General features: G+C 45.4%; 1 protein-coding gene across 4 annotated transcripts in view; it reads right to left on the bottom strand.

Annotated features, from left to right (window-relative positions):
• Window positions 1-17,172, bottom strand: part of NPAS2 (neuronal PAS domain protein 2) — a 99,113-nt gene extending 81,941 nt beyond the window's left edge. For 3 of the 4 annotated variants that reach the window (XM_084844417.1, XM_084844419.1, XM_084844418.1), the window contains exon 1: window positions 16,057-16,954. In XM_084844417.1, coding sequence (XP_084700543.1) covers window positions 16,057-16,355 — 299 coding nt within the window. In that variant the 5' untranslated portion in view covers window positions 16,356-16,954. Of the gene's footprint in view, window positions 1-16,056; window positions 16,955-17,107 lie in introns of those variants that run through there. The other variant, XM_084844420.1, reaches the window with a different exon arrangement.
• Window positions 17,173-19,399: the final 2,227 nt, after the last annotated feature.

Below are 19,399 nucleotides of genomic sequence, written 5' to 3'. Positions count from 1 at the left end.
CCATGACATGATCCTGGATGAGGGTGCAGACCTGGCATGTATTACGGAGACCTGGCTGGCCGAGGCTGCTGCTCCAACCCTTGCAGCCATGTGTCCAGCTGGATTTTCGTATGCACAGCAGCCGAGGGCCGGGGATCGGGGAGGGGGAGTGGCTGTTATCTACCGAGAGTCCTTGGTCTTCACCAGACCCCCTCTCCGGGAGACCAAGGTTGTTGAGTGCATGTACTGGAGGCTTGGCCCGAAGGGCAGTCTGGGGATTCTGCTCGTGTACCGTCCACCCCGCTGCACGACTGACTCCCTGGCCGAGGTGCTTGAGGTGGTCTCTGATGTGCGTGTACAGTCCCCTAACTTACTGGTGTTGGGGGACTTCAACGTACATTCGGAGGCCATCCTCACAGGAGCACCTCGGGACTTCATGGAGACCATGGCCTCCTGGGAGCTGCACCATATTCTAACTGGGCCCACCCATGTAGCCGGTCATGCACTAGACCTTGTGTTTGTTTCTGGAGAAGCGGGGAGCGATCTGGAAGTCGGGGGTATATCCACCACCCCCTTGTCATGGTCAGATCACTATCTGGTGACGTTAGACTTCTTGGTTCCACAACCCCTCCGCAGGGTTGGAGGATCCATTAAAATGGCCCGCCCCAGGCGTCTTATGGATCCAAATGGATTCCTGAATGTGCTTGGGGATTCTCTGGGGACGCCAATGGCCACTCGGTCGAGACCCTGGTGGGTGGCTGGAATGCCGCAATCACTAGGGCATTAGATCGGGTGGCTCCGAAACGCCCTCTCCCCCTGAACAGGGCTCGGACTGCACCATGGTTCAATCTGCAGTTACGAGCTCTGAAACAGGAGGTGAGACGGCTAGAGCGCCGGTGGCGGAAGTCTCACCCCAAAGACGATCAGACTAGGGATGTCAGAGAATTCCACCACGGATCTCAGTGAGGCCGAATGCCAGTGCATTTGGCCCCCCGAACTCCGTGGCAGAACGACCTGCCACCCCCCCCGCGGATCCCCCCCAGGATGAGACTTACCTGTGGCGGATCTTCCGGGCAGCGGCGGCTCTGGTGGCGGCAGCTGCAGCGGCTGGTCTTCCGACCGGCTGCCGCCACCGCCATTTCCAGGCTTGTAAAAAAAAAAGACGTGATAGGCTATGTAAATCTTTACGTAGCCTATCATGGCTGGGTGGGTTTAAAAAAAACAAACAAACCGCGTACACAAATGGCGGCGGCTACAGCCGCCGCCATTTGCGTTCCTTATTTTTGCTGTCTTAATCTACGTAAATATTTACGTAGACTATGACAGCGAAAATAAAGGGGAACGCAAATAGCGTAGCGGGCGCTATTTGCGTCCCTTTTTTATTTGCCGTTTTAGCCTACGTAAATATTTACTTAGATTAAGACGGCAAAAATAAGGAATGCAAATGGCGGCGGCCGTAGCCGCCGCCATTTGCGTACGAGGTTTTGTTTTTTTGGTTTTTTTACCCAGAGCCCTCCGCAGCCGGAAAACCGGCTGCAGACGGCTCTGGCCTGGCCGGCTGCTCCGCGGAGCTGCTGCGGAGCACAGCCAGCCGCGGAGGATTCCGGGGGGGAGGAACGGAGCGCCTCCCCCCCGGCGAGGATTCCGGGGGGAGGGATGGAACGCCTCCCCCCCCCACCATCAACATAATCCGCAAAAGGTAAGTGACTTTCGTACATCCCTAGATCAGACACGGGCTATAGCTGTATCTTCAGCCTATCACGTGCTGGTGAAGGCAGCAAAAAAGGAATATTATGCTGCCTCTATTGCGTCTGCAGAGTGCTGTCCCAGGAGGCTGTTCCAAGTGGTCCGGAGCCTGGTCGGTCCTGTGGCTCCGGAACCAATGGAGCATTCTAAGGCCTCCTGTGAGGCCTTGGCAAGGCACTTTGCAGATAAAATTGATCAGGTTAGGAGTGTTACTCCGCATGCTGTGGATACAGTTAGTGAGCAAGAGGCGGCCTGTGGCAAACCGGTTTTGTGGGATCGGTTCCAGCTTCTTCCTCCTGATGAAGTGGACAAGGTGCTTTCATCTGTAAGGCCGACCACCTGCTTACTTGATCCTTGCCCATCTTGGCTCATTATGGGCTGCAGAGAGAGACTGGGTGAGGGGATCAGGGCGGTGGTGAACACCTCCCTTGAGGAGGGAGTGATGCCATCAGCCCTCAAGGAGGCAGTGATAAGACCACTCTTAAAGAAGCCCTCCTTGGATCCCCAAGTTCTGAACAACTTATGCCTAGTCTCGAATCTGCCATTTTCGGGCAAGGTGATTGAGCGGGTGGTGGTGATGCAGCTGAAGGCACACTTGGAAGAAACCGATTATCTAGACCCATTTCAGTTGGGCTTCAGGCCTGGGCATGGGACAGAAATGGCCTTGGTCGCCTTGGTGGATGATATGAGGAGAGGGCTCTGGATAGGGGTGAATGCTCCTTCCTTGTTCTCCTTGACCTCTCAGCGGCTTTTGATACCGTTGACCACGGTATCCTCCTGGACCGCCTGGAGGGGTTGGGCACTGGAGACACCACATTGCGGTGGTTCCGGTCCTTCCTCTCCAGCAGGTACCAGAGGGTAGAACTAGAAGAGGAGGTTTCGGACCCATGGCACTCACTTGTGAGGTGCCACAGGGTTCCATCTTCTCCCCGATGCTATTTAACATCTATGTGAAGCCGCTGGGGGCTATCATCAGGAGGTTTGGGGTGCAGTGTCATCAATATGTGGATGACATGCAGCTCTACCTCTCGTTCAAATCTTCACCAAGGTTGGCTGTAGAATCCCTGTCCAAATGTCTGGAGACGGTGAGTGGCTGGATGGGGAGGAATAAGCTGAAGCTGAACCCTGACAAGACCGAGGTACTTTTGGTGGGAGACAAGAGGAGGCTGGGGCATGTTGATCTGGTGTTGAATGGGGTACGGCTACCCTTGAAAGACCAGGTCCGCAGCCTGGGGGTCATTTTGGACTCCCAGCTGTCCATGGAGGCTCAGGTGTCAGCTGTGAGCCGGACAGCGCTGTATCAACTCCATCTGATACGGCAGCTGCGCCCCTTCCTTCCCGACCATCTGCTCCCAGGGGTAGTACATGCCCTGGTCTCCTCTCGTTTAGACTACTGTAATGCGCTCTACGTGGGGTTGCCCCTGAAGACGGTTCGGAAGCTGCAGCTGGTACAGAACGCGGTGGCTCGCCTGATTAAAGGCAGCCGCCGGCGAGATCACATCACTCCAGTGCTGAAGGAGTTGCACTGGTTACCAGTTGTTTTCCAGGCCAAATTCAAGGTGTTGGTTTTGACCTTTAAAACCCTATATGGTTCCGGCCCAGCCTATCTTAAGGAGCGCCTCCAGCAACACCAGACAGGCTGCTTAACAAGATCAGCCTCGGATGGCCTTCTCTCTGTCCCATCAGCCAGGACAGCTAGACTGCTGGGGACGAGGGAGAGGGCCTTTTCTGTGGTGGCCCCCACTTTGTGGAACTCCCTCCCTAGGGAACTCCGCCATGCCCCCTCTTTAATGAGCTTCCGCCGTGCATTAAAAACGTGGTTGTTCAGGCAGGCATTTGGGGTGGGTTAGAGTATTTTAGAAAACGTTTTCATTGTAGAATTTTATTGTTTTAAACTGTTTTATTATATGCTGTACATCGCCCAGAGTGGCTGGGTGACCAGCCAGATGGGCGATTAATAAATTTAATAAATAAAAATAAAATAGTCTCCCACTGTAATAAAGATCATATCCTATTTCTGGATAATATCCCATTTATGCATATTCATTTGTCACTCTAGTTTAGCTTTAAAGACACAATCCTGTGCATGTTTAGAAGAAATCCCACAAGTCCTGGCTGGCAGGGGGATGCTAGCAGATGTTGGGACTTATTTCTGTCTAAACTTGCACAGGATTACACTGTAAAGGAGGAATCCTATGTGGATCGACAGTCGCCTCTAACCCCAGGGGCGACCGCCTATCCAGTGCAGGGTGGGAGAAGTGGTGAGGAGTGGATCTCCTCCTCACCACCCCACACCCTGCTTTCACGGCTAGACAGCCGATTTCAGCTGTCTAGCCATGGGACCTCGGAGCGCGGGAAGTGGTGGCCGGATGACACATAGGATGTGTCATACCGGCATTTCCGACCTCCCCACCCTGCCCCTGGGAACAACCCCGTTGTTGCTGCTCCATGCTGGTCTTACGAGCGCAGGGCCAATCTGCACTGCCTACGAGGCGGGGCGGGGGGGGGGGTCGATTCTCCAGGAACTGACCTATCCTATGGCCATCTAGCTGCTGACTAGCAGCCATAGGATTGCGCCCTGAATGTCTTTATTTTTCATCCTGTTTATACTTATAACTGTTCCTAATTAACTCTTTATCTCAAAATCTTAATGCGTTCTGTACTATGACTCTTCATGACTGATGCCATGATTTCATTTCAAGAAGGAATTATTAAAATGTATTTACGCTTCCTTAATTTCAATTAAGTCTTTTATGGAAATGTACACATATTCAAGGAAAACATTTTAAGAACTTCTAAGAATATAAAAGGCCTGACTGAGGAAAATCGATCTACTTTTTTTAAAAATTAAATTTTTCATTGAATAATTATGTGTGTAAGCGGGAACGTGATCTAGGAGTTATTATTTCAATGGCAGAGTGGGAATGGATATGGAAGACTAGAACTAATCATGCTATTTGTTAGTCCTAGAAAAAAATATAGAATCCAATTCCAAATGTATTTGACACCATACAGATTAACATATAACGTTATAAGTCATATAATTTGATACAAGGTAACTGTTGGAGATGCCCATTGTGTAGGTTTTATTTGTGCATTTTGAACTTGTCCATTGATAGTCCAATTTTTGAAAGAAATTGCCTATGAGAGATGTCCTGGGGACTTTCCCTGTCAATCTGAATTCACTTGCTTCCTGAGATGAGTACATATAGGATATGGAGACCACCGCGTTGGCATAATTTCAGCATCTGTCTCCCCCAACTCCTCTTGCATAATTGGAGTACAGGACTGCTCAGTAAATTATTCAGGAAGAACTAGAATTAATATTGTTTGTTGACAGCAGCAAAAAATATGTATTGCTGCAAAATGGGGAAAAGGAGTCAGCTCTATCAGTTGTTGGGTGGTTTAAGAGGATATAGATGATCACCCTGTTAAAAAAAAACTGACATTTGCTAGAGCCACTGATGGTAAATATTGTAATCACTTTGTTGAAAGAGGGATCTTCTTAGGGTGAAATCCCATGCAAGTTTAGACAGAAAAAGTCCTACAACTCCCAGCATTCTCCAACCAGCCATGCATAGGATTGCGCCCTTAATTACCTACAAGAACAATAAGCTTCAAGGTATTCAACCTTATTCCTTGTTTTCGTTGTTATAAAGGATTCTTATACTATAAAAGAAATATTGCATTAAAAAGAACATTTTTGTTTTAATCTTCACGTAGCTGCCCTAAAGCCTTCTGAACTCATTTGAGCGGGGAACTCCTCATATGACACCAAGCCACTATTATGGCTGTGCGCCAAGGCTTTAGAAGCAGCAATGTTTGTTTTATGCTCAGTTGATTCATGCAGACCACAATGCAGTACCATTGGCCTTCCAGATGCTGTTGAACTACAGCTCCCATCAACCTTGGTAACTGGCCATGGGGGCTGGGGCTGGTGGGAATTGGACTCCAACATATGGCAGGCCACAGCTTCCCCACCTCTACCCTAGTGGTTGGTGGGAATGTATCCTCAAATTGTAAGGTCCCATTTCAGATGGCAGAAAAGCCTCCTCCTCCAGTTTTAGGATCCAGACAAGCAATTCTTGTGAACAGGGAAGCCGAATATCATAACAGTGGGGATGGCTACTCCATGTTTAAATCCAGTTTTACATACACAGATCCCTTCTTCACCAGAATTTACAGGGAAGCCCTCAAAAGCCCCAATTCGAGCCAACCCCCCCCCCGCTACAGAATATTCAGTTCAGCCCTATTAAAAAGGCCTCTCTTTTTCCTACCCCAATACAGATCTCCTAAGGCAGACTGCAGCTCCTTTTGCAACCAAAACAAAAAGGTAGGCACAATCTACACACATGTAGCTTGACCCTTAATTTGTGTAAACCTTTCCCTTCATACCTTTCTCTGCCTTATCAGATATTTCTTTAACTATACAATATTGCATATTTTAATGACTTAAAAATGAATATCCTGTGTGTATTTCCAAAAGGACACAAACCCAACCAAGATATTTATCTATTCTATTTGAGATCAAAGGCAGGTATTCTTTTTATGAAGTACAGTAATCTAAAGAGACTCCTCACACTCTTCTGATTTTGACCAATGCATTACCATGACAACAATCAACTTACTAAAGGTGTGACTGCTGCACTTTGAAGAAAGTTAACTGGTTTCCTTATAAGTCCATAGGAGAGCTTCTAGTTTCTGTCCTCTAAATAAAAGACAATTTTGCTAAATTAATGCACAAATAATTTATAAGCACTACCAAATATTCCTTGATATCTAGTAAAAAAATGTCAGGAACTAAATCTTTGTGAGGAAATGATGCACACAAATCAAGCGTCTTATTTAACTGGTTATTTTTAATTGTAGCTCTAAAACAGACAAATGTAAGTTGTTTCTTAATTATTATTTTTTTAATTGGGCACGTCAGAAGGTAGCAGGGGTCCCACTGGGGGTGGGCCATGAGTCCTGCAGGATATGTATCTAGTCTTAGGGCCGTGATGGCGAACCTATGACACGTGTGTCAGCACTGACAAGCGTAACCATTTTCGAGGACACGCGGCCGCATGCCGAGAAGTATGGGGCCGCATGCCGAGAAGGATGAGAGAAGAGTTGATAAAGTTAGTATCAGTGCCAACAAGTACATCAGGAAGCGAAATATGTAAGGTTGTTATACAAACATTCCGTGACCTAAGCATTGATATCTCTAAAGTTGTGTCAGTGACGACAGCTGGGGCACCAAACATGGTGGGGAAAAAAGTTGGATTTGTCAATTTTTTTAGGGAAGCTATTGGACATCCGATTGTGCCTTTTCATTGTATTAACCATCAGGAGGTTTTATGTGCCAAGGCAGGATTCACCGACTTAAAAGACTTAATGTCAGTTGTTACAAAAATAGTTAATAGCTGCTCGCCCCCTTTTCTGCACTTTTACTGGAGGTTGATTCCACCTACAGTGGACTGCTGATGTACAATAATGTAAGATGGCTGAGCCGAGGCAAAGTTCTTGAGCGCTTTGTGGAGTGCTTTGAAGAAATTAAGGTATTTCTTGAGGATAAGGATCTGGGAAACTTTTTTCAGCTCAATGATGATAAGTGGGTCAACACCCTGATATTTTTTACAGATCTCTCTGTTCATATTAATGAACTGAACTTAAAGTTACAAGGTTTTGGCAAAAGTATTGACGTTATGTTTGGATACATAAAAGCTTTTGAAAGTAAACTTAAAATTTTCAAGCGAGATGTAGAAACTAAAACTTATAAGTATTTTCCTCGAGTAACAAAGTATTTTGAGAAGGCCAGTGTAGCTGTACAAAATGAAATGGAACCCTTGCATATAAAGTACCAGCATGTTTTAGACGCATTACTTGACCAGTTCAGTGATAGATTTAATCAATTTAGAAGCCTAGAACAGACCATAAAAATAATTAAGTATCCTGATGTAGTAGTCTACAGGAGTTTGGAATTAAATGGTTTCCAATGGATGCAAATTGATGATTTCGAGATGCTACTTGCAGAATTTCAAGACAGCATCTGGGCTCAGGTGTTTGTCGACTTGAGGTCAAAGCTTGAGAATCTGGAAAGGTGCCGCTTGGAGAATCAAGAGGAGTGCCGCTACGAACAGGAAATTTGGAGTGCCTGGAACCGATTACCAGACACTTTTAGCACCCTGAAAAATATAGCAATGGCTTTACTCACAATTTTTCCCTCTACGTACTTTTGTGAGACCTTATTCTCAGCGTTAAATAATATCAAAACCAACAAAAGAAACAGATTGACAGATGAAGTTAGTAGCGCTTGCTTGGGCTTGAAGTGTACAAAAAACCAACCTTCAATTGAAGGTTTAGCCAATGAAATTCAGCAACAAAAAAGTCACTAATAGGCAGGTTAGTTAAAGAATTCCCCCTCCCCCTCACTTATCTTAGTTCACGGCACCCCACACAAGTTAAATAATATCAAGACCAACAAAAGAAACCGACTGACAGATGAACAAAGAAGTCACTAAGCAGGTAAGTTAAATAATTAGTTTTTGGTTTATTAAATACAGTTATATATTACAATTATACATTTTTGTTATTTAAACTATAAATATCGCGAAATTATGGGTTTTTTCTCGAAGTGACACACCACCCAAGTTATGCTCGGTTTTTTGGCGAATTTTGACACACCAAGCTCAAAAGGTTGCCCATCACTGTCTTAGGGTGTAATTCTATGCATGTTTAGACAGAGAAAAGGCCTACAACTCCCAGCATTCCCTAGCTGTCTAAACATGCATAGGATTGCACCCTTACTGTATTTATTTCTTCCTACACTCCTGACAAACTAAGGCCTTAATGGTCAAGTTGTGTACTGCAAGGAGAGAGCAGAAGCCTGCAATGTGCACCAAGACAGAACTGCCTGTAGTGTAGAGAAGGCAACAGATTTAGCAAACATACCCAAATTCAATGTGGCGTAATGCGTAGAATTAGAGCCAGTGTGGTATGCTGAACTAATACAAGGGAGACCAAGGTTTAAACCTCTACTCAGCCATGAAGTTCATGTACCCATACAGCCACCTCAGTACTACCTGATTGCCAGGTGGGCACACTTTAGGAATCACGGCTCTCTAGAGTAAATAAACAGATCCCTAATTTTTTCTTAGGGTGGCCATACAACTTTTTGCAACTGAAACAAATAAATGAAATTACACCTCCTCCCTCTATTTCCTGCTCTGGACAAGAGCTCTCTTCTTTTAAAAAAAATTAACACAGAGGTAGAGACTGATAACAGGCATATGTATCATTCCCCCACCCCTGAAACCTGGGGCCTGAAGCAAGTGCTTCATGGCAAGCTCAGCCCTGTTAGGCTGGAGTGTGTAACAGACAAGTAAGACACTGCTTTAAAAACATATGAGTTGCACACAACAAACCAACCAACCCAGACTAAGGGCAATATCACATACTGCTGCTGCACCTCCACTAGCTTTGCTGCGCTAGCGGAACAAACCGACAGCCTAACAGGAACTACCAGTTCCTGAAATAAGCACGGAAATTAGAAGAAATGCTCATTTCCAAAACGAGGCAGATCAGTGAGATCCTCTGACCTGCCCTGTTCCGGAAATGAGCGTTGCCGCACATTTCTGGTTGTTTCACAAACCGCCAAGTTCCTGTTGTGCTAGTGGGATGGGGGCAGCATAGGATACTGTGGGTATAGCAGTGCCATTGTATACATCCCTACTCAGTCCCATTGAACTCAATGGGACTTACTCTCAGATAAGTGGGCATAGGATTGCAGCTTAAAAGAACAGTAGGTAGGAGAGCAGAAAAGGAAACCACATTTATTTATACTGAATAACAATGTATAAAAACATTTTTAAGAATAATTATTCTATACAGTGTGAAATACAAATCTGAAGAATCACAGATTTTCTATAAGCTCTTGCCCCTGAAAATAAAAACAACAGTTATAAATATGTGCCGAAGGCAGACTTATTTCTTACCTATTACACTCATAATGAGCCATCCCACAGAACAAATTTCTAGCTAGGCCCTCAAAAACCATTTAAATTGTTTCTCTCTTCAAGCTGCAAAAGATGTATCTTGATTTACTAGAGCCCATGCATACCCCATCTCGTAACAAAAAGTAAAAAGTAATTTCAGAGCCTGAATCCATTTTCAGTGTAGCAGGTGGAACTGTTCATGGCACATTTTTGTCCCCTTGATAAATCAGAGAATCAAAAAAAAAAAAAAAAGATGGTTTCCTTTGAAACAAAAAATCTCCACAGCTGCTCACAGCGCAAATCATTTGCATCTTGGGTATTTTAGGACTAAGTTGTTAAATTGGGTGTTTGCCTTTACTTTGTTAATCTTGAACTCCTTTTAAAACCCAAAAGGTCAAAATATCTACATGCTTCAAAGGAACTTTACACAGCCTGTATGAATTTAAATAAGGAATCTGGTTTAACAGAATGTAGAAAATGTAGGCATCTTATCTGATATATAGTAATGATTCTTACAGTACAATCCTGTTCAGGTCTGCTCAAAGTAAGTCTCATTGGGGGCTAGTTCCCAGATAAGTGGTTATAGAATTCCAGTCTCCCATCAGCCTTCACAGTGGCTCTCCAGCCCTTCAACCAGCCAAGCCAGACCAGGCTCCATAGGGAAACGGCAACCTCTACACTGCAGTAGCAGCCAGAGTTCTTTCAGTTGACCCCTCAACCTAAGAGTAGTCACCTGACCTTTGGAGAAGCACCCGGCCATATAAACTGAACCTTCTGGGCTCAGCTAGCAAGCTGACTAACTCATTCAATGATCAAATAACCTGCCAGTTTAAGACCAAAGTTAAGGCCATGACATGTTGGCTCAAACTCTACAAAGCCAGGAAATTGGAAGCTAAGGCTTAAGAGATGTGCTCCATAACCAGTAATGGTGTGCAATGTCACAATTGTGCTTGCTTACAGCTTACCCTCCATGCACTCACAATGTTCTTTGGTCTTTCAGACCCAAGTCTAAATGGGGAAGATAAAGTGCCCAGGACCAGTAAAAGTGACCCACTGGTCCTGTATTGCTTTACGAACCATTTGTTATGTTTTACATTGTATTTTTAAGGTTTCAGTCTCTTGTAAACCAGCCAGAGAGCTCTGGCTCTTTTGCAGTATTAAAATTTAATACATCATCATCATCATCTAAGCTTAGTGTCTTGCCAGAGGAATCCTCCTGTGAGTCGACCCATCCCTGTTTGCTGCTTGTAAGCAAGCACAATTTGTGACATTACACAACATATTTACTGATCATGGAGCCTGTCTGTTAAGGCTCCAGACTTAGCTTCCAATTTCCTGGCTTTGTGAAGTTTGAGCCAACATGCGATAGCCTTAACTCTGGTCTTAAACCTACAAGGGGTGAGTGGGTTATAATTTAATTTCTCTGGTTTTTAAAAAGGAAAATTATTAGAGTGTTCTGAAAAAAAACTAAAACTAAAAAAGAAAACACAAACAAGTAATTAACTGGATAAGTAAACAAATGAATACTTATGTTCCTATATGTTCAGAAAGGATTACTTCTGAGTAAACCTGCACAGAATTTCAGCACAGCCTATTCTTTTCCCTCCCTCCCTTTATCAGGGATCTATCTTTCAGGCAGAATTACTCCCCAAGACCTCAAAATTATCTCAGTTGACAGTTTCCTGCTACCCCTCCCTCACTGTCAGAATGCTGAAAGGAAAACTGCACTGAGAGTAATTAACTTACATCAAGTATCAGGATTCTAAGATCCGAGAAAGAGTATCCAGGGATTGAGGAAGCACTCATTTGCAGATAGTTGCCCTCCATGTGTAGAGAGTAACAAGCCAAGGAAGAGGAGCAAAGCTTCTGGATTCATTCCCATTTTGTCTCCTTGCATGTAGAGCTTACATGTGAGCAGAATAAGTGAATAGGGCTAGATTCTCACATTGATCTTAATGAGCACACCTGGAGTGCGAACACATGTTAAGTGTAATTAATGTGTGAATACTCCTAGTGTGAGGTGACATCTTTTCTCCCTCTCTCAAAATACTAGAACCCGGGATCATCCTATGAAGTTGATTGGTGGGAGAATCAGGACAGATAAAAGGAAGTACTTCTTCTCACAGCGCATAGTTAAACTATAGAATTCGCTACCACAGGATGTAGTGATGGCCACCAATTTGGATGGCTTTAAAAGGGGGTTGGACAAATTCCTGGAAGAAAGGGCTATCAATGGCTACTAGTCTTGATGGCTATGTGCTACCTCCAGTACCAGAGGCAGTGAGCCTATGTACACCAGTTGCTGAGGAACATGGGTGGGAGGGTGTTGTTGCATTCATGTTCTGCTTGTGGTTCCTGGTCAACAGCTGGTTGGCCACTGTGTGAACAGAATGCTGGACTAGATGGACCCTAGGTCTGATCCAGCATGGCTCTTATGTTCTTATGATCCTTACATGTATTTTTCCTACCACACAGAAAAGAACAGCAAAGACTGGGGCTCTCAAACTATCTTTCTGCCTTCAGAAAGTCAGCTATTTTCATGTTCCCTTTACCTACCACGGGGAAAGGAAAATCAAGGACCTTTGTGTCGCATTTCCTATTTTAGAAAAGTGGTATGAGGCCTTGATCCTTCTGCTTCCCCACCTAAGTATTCCATTCCCCACCCCAATATTCCCTGAGGATCAAACTACATGCTACTTTAAAGATGTAGCTACTTTCCCCCCTTTTTTACTCAAAAATAAGCACATGAGACCTAATATGGATCCTGGGGGTAGGGGTGGTGCCTAGGGCATTTAACCCTTCATCCTACATCTATAGTTTACATTACAACTAGATGCCTTTTTGGCAAAGAAAATTGGAAGTGTAGGGACCTAATCTAGATTGGCACCACAACAGGGAGGGAGGGAGGGTTAAAGCCCCACTAACCATCCCCCCGCTCATGGTAGGATCCCAATTTGTGTAGTAACAAGCAGCTTGATCATGTGAGGCACATTCCATAACTGAAGGAATAAACATTGTACATAGAATATAGTGGATTTCCTCTGCAACATTTGAAAACATTGGAATGCTGGTGTTATAGAAATTTCAGCTTTAATATGTCTAGTTTAGCTTAAGTTGTTCTATGTAGCTAGATTTTTGTGTGTGTTCTATCTCTGTATAAAACTGCCATTGTTGGCAAAGACACAGTGCCTTATCAGAGACTCAGGAATGTCAAGAATGTAGTATGCAAGAGTATGGGACTATCTCTCTGCTGTCTCTCTAGGCATGCTTGAGTGTTGAGGGGCTATTTACTATTTGTTCTTGGTAAACAAATTGGATGAGTCTACCAGGGATAGAACACAATTTTTGTAATACTGGTTGCATTCTAGCCTCAACATGAAACTGAGCATACACCCCGCAACTTTGCCAGCAGTTGGTACCATAGTAGAAAAACCTTAATAACTTTTCAACCGCTGCACAGAACTTTACCAAACCAATGAAAGACATGCCTCCACAACAATCTTGAATAAATTACATCAGTAGTTTTCACAAAAATAGTTTTAAAATTGTGACATGCTATGCTGCAGATTGGAGGGTAAGGGCAGAATCCTATGACCACTAGACAGTGGCTAGACAGCCATAGGATTGGTCAGTTTCCCAGAGAACCACCCCTCCCCCGCTACCTCGTAGGCGGCACGGAATGTCCTCAGACTCTGTGCTCGTAAGAGAAGTGCAAAGCGGGGCAAAAGGGGGTGTTCCTGGAGGAAGGGAGGGGCAGGGAGTGCAGAAGTGCTGGTGTGATGCTTCCTATGCATCGGCTGGCCTCCCCCCCACCCCCACTCTAAGGTCCTGCAGCTAGACAGCCGAAATCGGCCATCTAGCCACAAATGCAGGGCAGCCGGAGCACAAAGGAGAAGATCCCCTCCATGCTCTGCCCACTTTGTTTTGGACAGGTGGTCGCCTCTGACTTCGGAGGCGGCTGCCTATCTCAGTAGGATTGTTCCCAAAATGTGTCAAGCACTTTTTAACAATTTTAGACCTCATCAGATAGATCATGGATTCCAAGGTTCAAGTTATTATCTCAAAATGTATCAGTTTTATAAGCAATAGAACTTTGAGGCTTATAATGGCAGAACCTTTGTTTTGCAATTTGCCTTAACTAAAGGGACGCTCCCATGCCTCTTTAATACCATCAGATAACAACACACTGTTTCTCATCTCACACATGCCCTGCCTCACTTCATCAGCTCGATATATGATCTCCAGCTTGTCTATGACTATGACCTGGTTTGCACATAACAACAAACCATGGTTTAATTAACCATGGTTTGTTGTTACATGCGAACCTGGAACTATGGGTTAATTATGGGTTGTTAACCATGAACAACTCATGAAGAGAAGCCTTGGTTTGTTAGGTTGTGAGCTGTGGGTTGTTGTCATTACATGTGAACCCAGAATCGTACAGTTTTCATGGGTTGTTTCACCAGGCTACAGAGAAAGCGGGCAACAGCAGTCAAAAACCCCAGCCTCTTTACATGCCAGTACTGCAGTGCTGCAAAGGCAGCTGGAATACAGGGAGGGAGCAGGTGAAGGAGAAGGGAAACTTAGAAAGCAAATCATGGTTTGTTCGATAATCTGCCAGACAAACCCTGGGTACAACAACAAACCATGGTTTAAATAAACCATGAGTTAGCATTACATGCAAACTTGTCCATTATCTTCTGACTCTAGCCATTATTAAAACATGAGATGCTACTGAAGTGAATATTGGTGCTTCACCTGTTTTCTGCTCAAGCATAAGCAAATAAGCAAAGCGGCTCAGAAACTAAAACAACTACCACAAGCAGAAAATACATAAAGGTATTTTTTGAGGATGGAACAAGTGACAAACTGAATTCTTTTACTGACAGAAATGTTTCTAAAGAATTCCATTAGAGGAATTGCATACTATTGCATACTCTCACCGCATAAGCAAGTAGCTAGAAATAATGTATATGTACATCCTTCTTTCAGAATTTTTACCTAGGAAATAAATAATAAGTTTAAAGGAAATTTCTCAAAAGGTATGTACAACAGAGTCTACATCTGTGTTGTTCCTGAGTTGATCATCATACAAAGGGCTAGAATGGAGCAACAAAATCCCCCAGACTCATTGGTGTAATGCACGATTGTCTCCTATTAACCCTCTAAAGATAAACCTAATGTCAGACATCTATTTGTTTTTTTGAAAGGATTAATCCTTATTTCTTTTTACATGGACACCTGAAAGAATGTCACAGATCTTTATTTCAGAACAATTCTACATAGGCTATAATGAGACAGAAAGACTTTACATGTCACTTCCAGAGCCAGCTATAGATCCCAACCACTACAGTGTAAAGGTCTGTCTTTGATTGAATTTGCTCTCGGGAAATTAGAGAAATATAATGGCTAAGTGTTGTGAACCAGGAAATCCTTCATTCACACATCACCACTGGCACAAATTCACCAGGTGTTCTTATCCAAACCTCCATGCCTCTGACTTTCACCTGTAACACAATAGTAATACTGGCCTCCCTTATAAGTCTGTTGTAAGGACTATTGAGATAATGTATAGGAAACACATATAAATTGTTGGTGAATATTATATGTGTATAAAAACACACAAAACAATTTGATGTTATGAAATCCCACCACCATTCACATAAACTACGCCTCACAGACTTAGGCCAGTTTCGCAACAACGTTCTAAAGCACCCTTTAGTCTCCTTTTTCTAATCGTTCGCACCTCTAAATGTTGCTCATACGCAATTTTAAAGCGAGTTATATTTAAACTTGAGCACGCTCCGGGAGAGAGCGCAGGACAGGAAGGCCTGGCGTGCTATGGTCCATGGGGTCACGAAGAGTCGGACACGACTGAACGACTGAACAACAACAACCAATATTTAAACTGCAATGCATAACCTGGCCATTGTAGGTATTACATCTGAATTACAGCCGTGGGGAAAGCCAGAAACGAACTGAGAGCCACTGGTGAAAATGGCCTCATTTACTATAGGCAACCCTCTGCAGTTTTTGCGTGTGTTTGTTTTGCACGTACAAAGGACTCGACGATCCAGGTTTAAATGCGTATGTTGAAGCGTATCCATATGGATCTCTCTCACAAGACCTCACGGGAAGCGAGGAGGTTTGTTTCTGGCTTCCTCGCAAAAAGCAACACCTACGGGTGGGGTGGGGGGAGAGATGTCATGCCAGTCCACCACACCTGACTGAACCGCGCCACCTGCGAGAAGGGAGGGCGCCCCCCAACGCTCGTTGTGGGAAGAGGCGGACGGAGCGCACCCGGTTGCTGCTGTTCATCTGTGTCACTGTGTCAGGCGCCGCCTGCCTGGCTTACCTGAGGTGCCTGAACCGGGGGAGGTGGGCGCGTGTGGCCAAGAAGCGCCAGATAACGCTGCTGCTGTCCGCAGTGGCGACCTGTGCGCGCGGGCCGCCGCCGCCGCCTCGCTCAAGTTTGAGCCGGCCACTTTCCCCGGGGCTGCTGCTGGTCTCGCACTGGCGCCACAGGCCGGGGAAACTGTCCCTCGCCGGCGCCAAAGCGTCGGGAGAAAGGGGCTCTGGCGCTTCTCCTCTACTGGGGCTGCCGGAGCAGTTGCTGTTGCTGCCGCTATTGCCCCTCCGCCGGCTGTATCTCATGGCGCGAGGGGGCGCCGCATGCCGGGCTCCCGCTCCCCCTCAGCGCCAGCACAGCCCCGAGACTGGCGGGAAAAGCGGCTCGGCAGACGCGCAGAAGCGGCCAGGAGCCCCCCGAGGACGAGGACGGAGACCGCGGGCTGCGGGGCGGCTGCTACGTGCTGGGCTTCTCTTGGAGCATTAAGTTGCAAACGCGCCGGCTCCAGGAGGGGCTTCTTCGCTTGGAAGGTGATGCCCCGGCGGCCAGAGGGGGGCATCCTCCCGAGCGGCGTCTCATCAGCCCCCACCCGCAGCCGGGAGGGAGAGGTGTCGGGGCGCAGCGGGGCGCCTTCCGTCTCCCCTCAGACCATCGGGGGAGCCCTGCCCGCGCTCGCCCGCCCGCCGCGGTGTCTCCAGCGGGAATAGGAAGTGTGTGGTTCCCGATTTAGTAGGGCGGGGGAGGCTGGAACAGGGGAGGTTCCTCTCGCTCTTGCCGCTTGGGTAAAGAACAAGCAGGGATCTCTCGCGAAGGGGAGCGGGAGCCGCCGCCGGCGCGCGGGTGCGAAGCTGCGAAATGGGTCAGGGAGGAAAAGGGACGCTCGGACCGCCGCCTCCTGTCCCCCTCCCCCGCACGCTTCCCCATCTCGGGGAAGAAGGTGGGCTTAGCTTTGGGGGGAGGAAGAGGCTGGGAAGAGAGAAAGCTCGGGCAGGGCGGGGGGAGAGAAGAAAGCTGCCTCCTCTTGTTTTTGCACAAGTGCAGGAAATGTTCCACTGACCTACATATTTTCCCAAACATACGTGACCTTCCCCCTTCCGCCGCCTCCGCCCCGCTCTGGGAGGAGGAGACAAGAGCGGATCTAAAAAAGAAAGAATTCGGGCCTGGGTTTGAGATCGGAGGGAAGGTTGGTTAGGTTGATCCAAGAGCAAAGGAGAAAGTGTGCGCGCGCGTGTGTATGTGTGTGTGTGTGTGTGTGTGTGTATATATATATATATTTATGCATATGCATGCAGGCAGATATACATTAAAGGACGCGCGCGGAATGAGGATCAAACGGGTAACTGGTGATAGCAGATAACTTTCCTAATCCTGGTGGTGTGTTACATAGTGCTTTCACCCTTTTTCTGTTTCAAAGTTTTGCACCCAGGCATTGCACCCAGTGCCATAACATCTGTTTCAGGAGTTTCTTCAGATTTGTTTCAATATCTGAGTGAATGCGTTGGAAGCTTTTCCAGGTGAACTTACAGATACTCAGTGCACCCTGACATAACTCTAGAGCTGTTCACGTACATTCAAATTAAAATTTATCATTCAAGGTTCACTAATTATGTATATTTCACCATGTTTGAACTTTAGGTTCTTACTTTATATTAATCTTACTTTATATTAAGTAATGTAATACTACGTCTCTGTGTTTTCTACTTTTGGTGACCAACTTTAAGCTGCATTAAGTTCTCAGACAACAGATATACCCAGGAAGTACACTTGTAATTTATTTATTACATTTATACCCCACCTTTCTTCCATTGTGGAACTCAAGGTGGCTACATGTGGTTCCCAGATGGTTTCCCCTCCAAGCACTGACCAGACCCAGACCTGCTTAGGTTCAGCAAGGTGGCTGCCTCATGTGCCTTCAGACTATTATCTGGGATATTACCTTGTAGTAGTTGAGCTCATCTTCCTAATGAGAAGAGCTATATTACTTTCCTTGTTAATTTGAAAGCCATTTCTATATTCTAAAATTAATTTAGAATATAGAATTAACAGTATCCAATGCTGTCACAGCACTACTGCTAATTGACGTTGCACTAGCATAAACCAACACTAGCACTATGTCATTAGCACTTGCCAGGGAAAGGGGAAAAGCAGGGATTTCCCCGAATTTCAGCTGCACAGTTTGCCACCAAAATTTGGCGGCATGGTTTGTCAAATTTTGGTGGCAGATTGCTGCTTTTCCCCTTTGCCAAGCAGGCACTGATGAGGTTGTGCTAGAGGTTTATGCTAGTATACACAACATCATTAGTGCTAGTGCTGTGACAGCATTGGATACTGCCCAATATATTTAATTTAAAATTAATTTGAGACATTTTACTATTTTACAATTTTAAAAATTTAATATATATTGAAATTATATTTTAATAATATAAAATTTATATTATTTAAAACATTTATAGGCTGCCCTTTAAAGGACATCCTCCTAAGTCAGTGTAATTAAAAACATAAAAATGATAAAATAAAAACAATAACATCTTTAAAATGTAACATTAAAATATACACAACAGCATCCAGTAAACTAGCTCAGTTATAGGCTATGATGAAAAAGTAAGTTTTTAGGGCAGTCTTGAAGGTCTGTAATGATGGGGCTTTGCAGATATCAATTGGAACAGAGTTCCACAAGTGGGGGGACACTACCCAGAAGGCTCTTGCCCTTGTTCCTAACAGGCTAATTGCTCTTATAGAGATCCTTCACATGGAGCTTTTATCCTGCGATTGAGATTGCTTCTTCACAGAAGTTTGCGGGCTCTTTACATGATGCCGTGACCCTGCCATGACCCTCCAGGACGTCTCCTGCACTAAATGCCCTTTGTTCCGTTTTTAAATAGATCTCAGATAATGAGCTGTCAACTTACCCTGTTGTGTTCTGCTTCAAGTTCCCTCTGTGAAAAGAGGAAAAGCGACAAGAAGAGGAGCGAGATCAATGAAAGATAACGGAAGACTCAGATACAGGGAGACAGAGCAGGGAAGGGGAGGGAGGAAAGGAAGCTCGTGCAAAGGGAGTCAGTTGTGATCCTGCATTTAAAACGGAAGCAGAAAGCCCCATTTTAAATGCAGGATTTTAGGATGGTGTAGAGATGCCCACAGACAGGCTCACAAGCAGGCCTCCGATGCTGATCTCAAGAGTGCAGTTTGGTATGAGTGAAGGCAGTCCTTCCAATAACCTGGTCCCAAACTATTTAGGGCTTTAAAGGCCAATACCAGCACTTTAAATTGGGCCTGGAAACACACTGGCAACCCGATGTCACATGACCCAACTGTCTAGCACCTACCAGTACTCGAGCAGCATTTTGTA

The sequence above is a fragment of the Heloderma suspectum genome, chromosome 3 (assembly GCF_057233095.1).
Source record: "Heloderma suspectum isolate Gila_16-S chromosome 3, 16-S_ref, whole genome shotgun sequence".
Lineage (NCBI taxonomy): Eukaryota > Metazoa > Chordata > Lepidosauria > Squamata > Helodermatidae > Heloderma > Heloderma suspectum.
The sequence above is the reverse complement of the archived record's forward strand: the minus strand, read 5'-3'. Positions and strand labels throughout refer to the sequence as shown.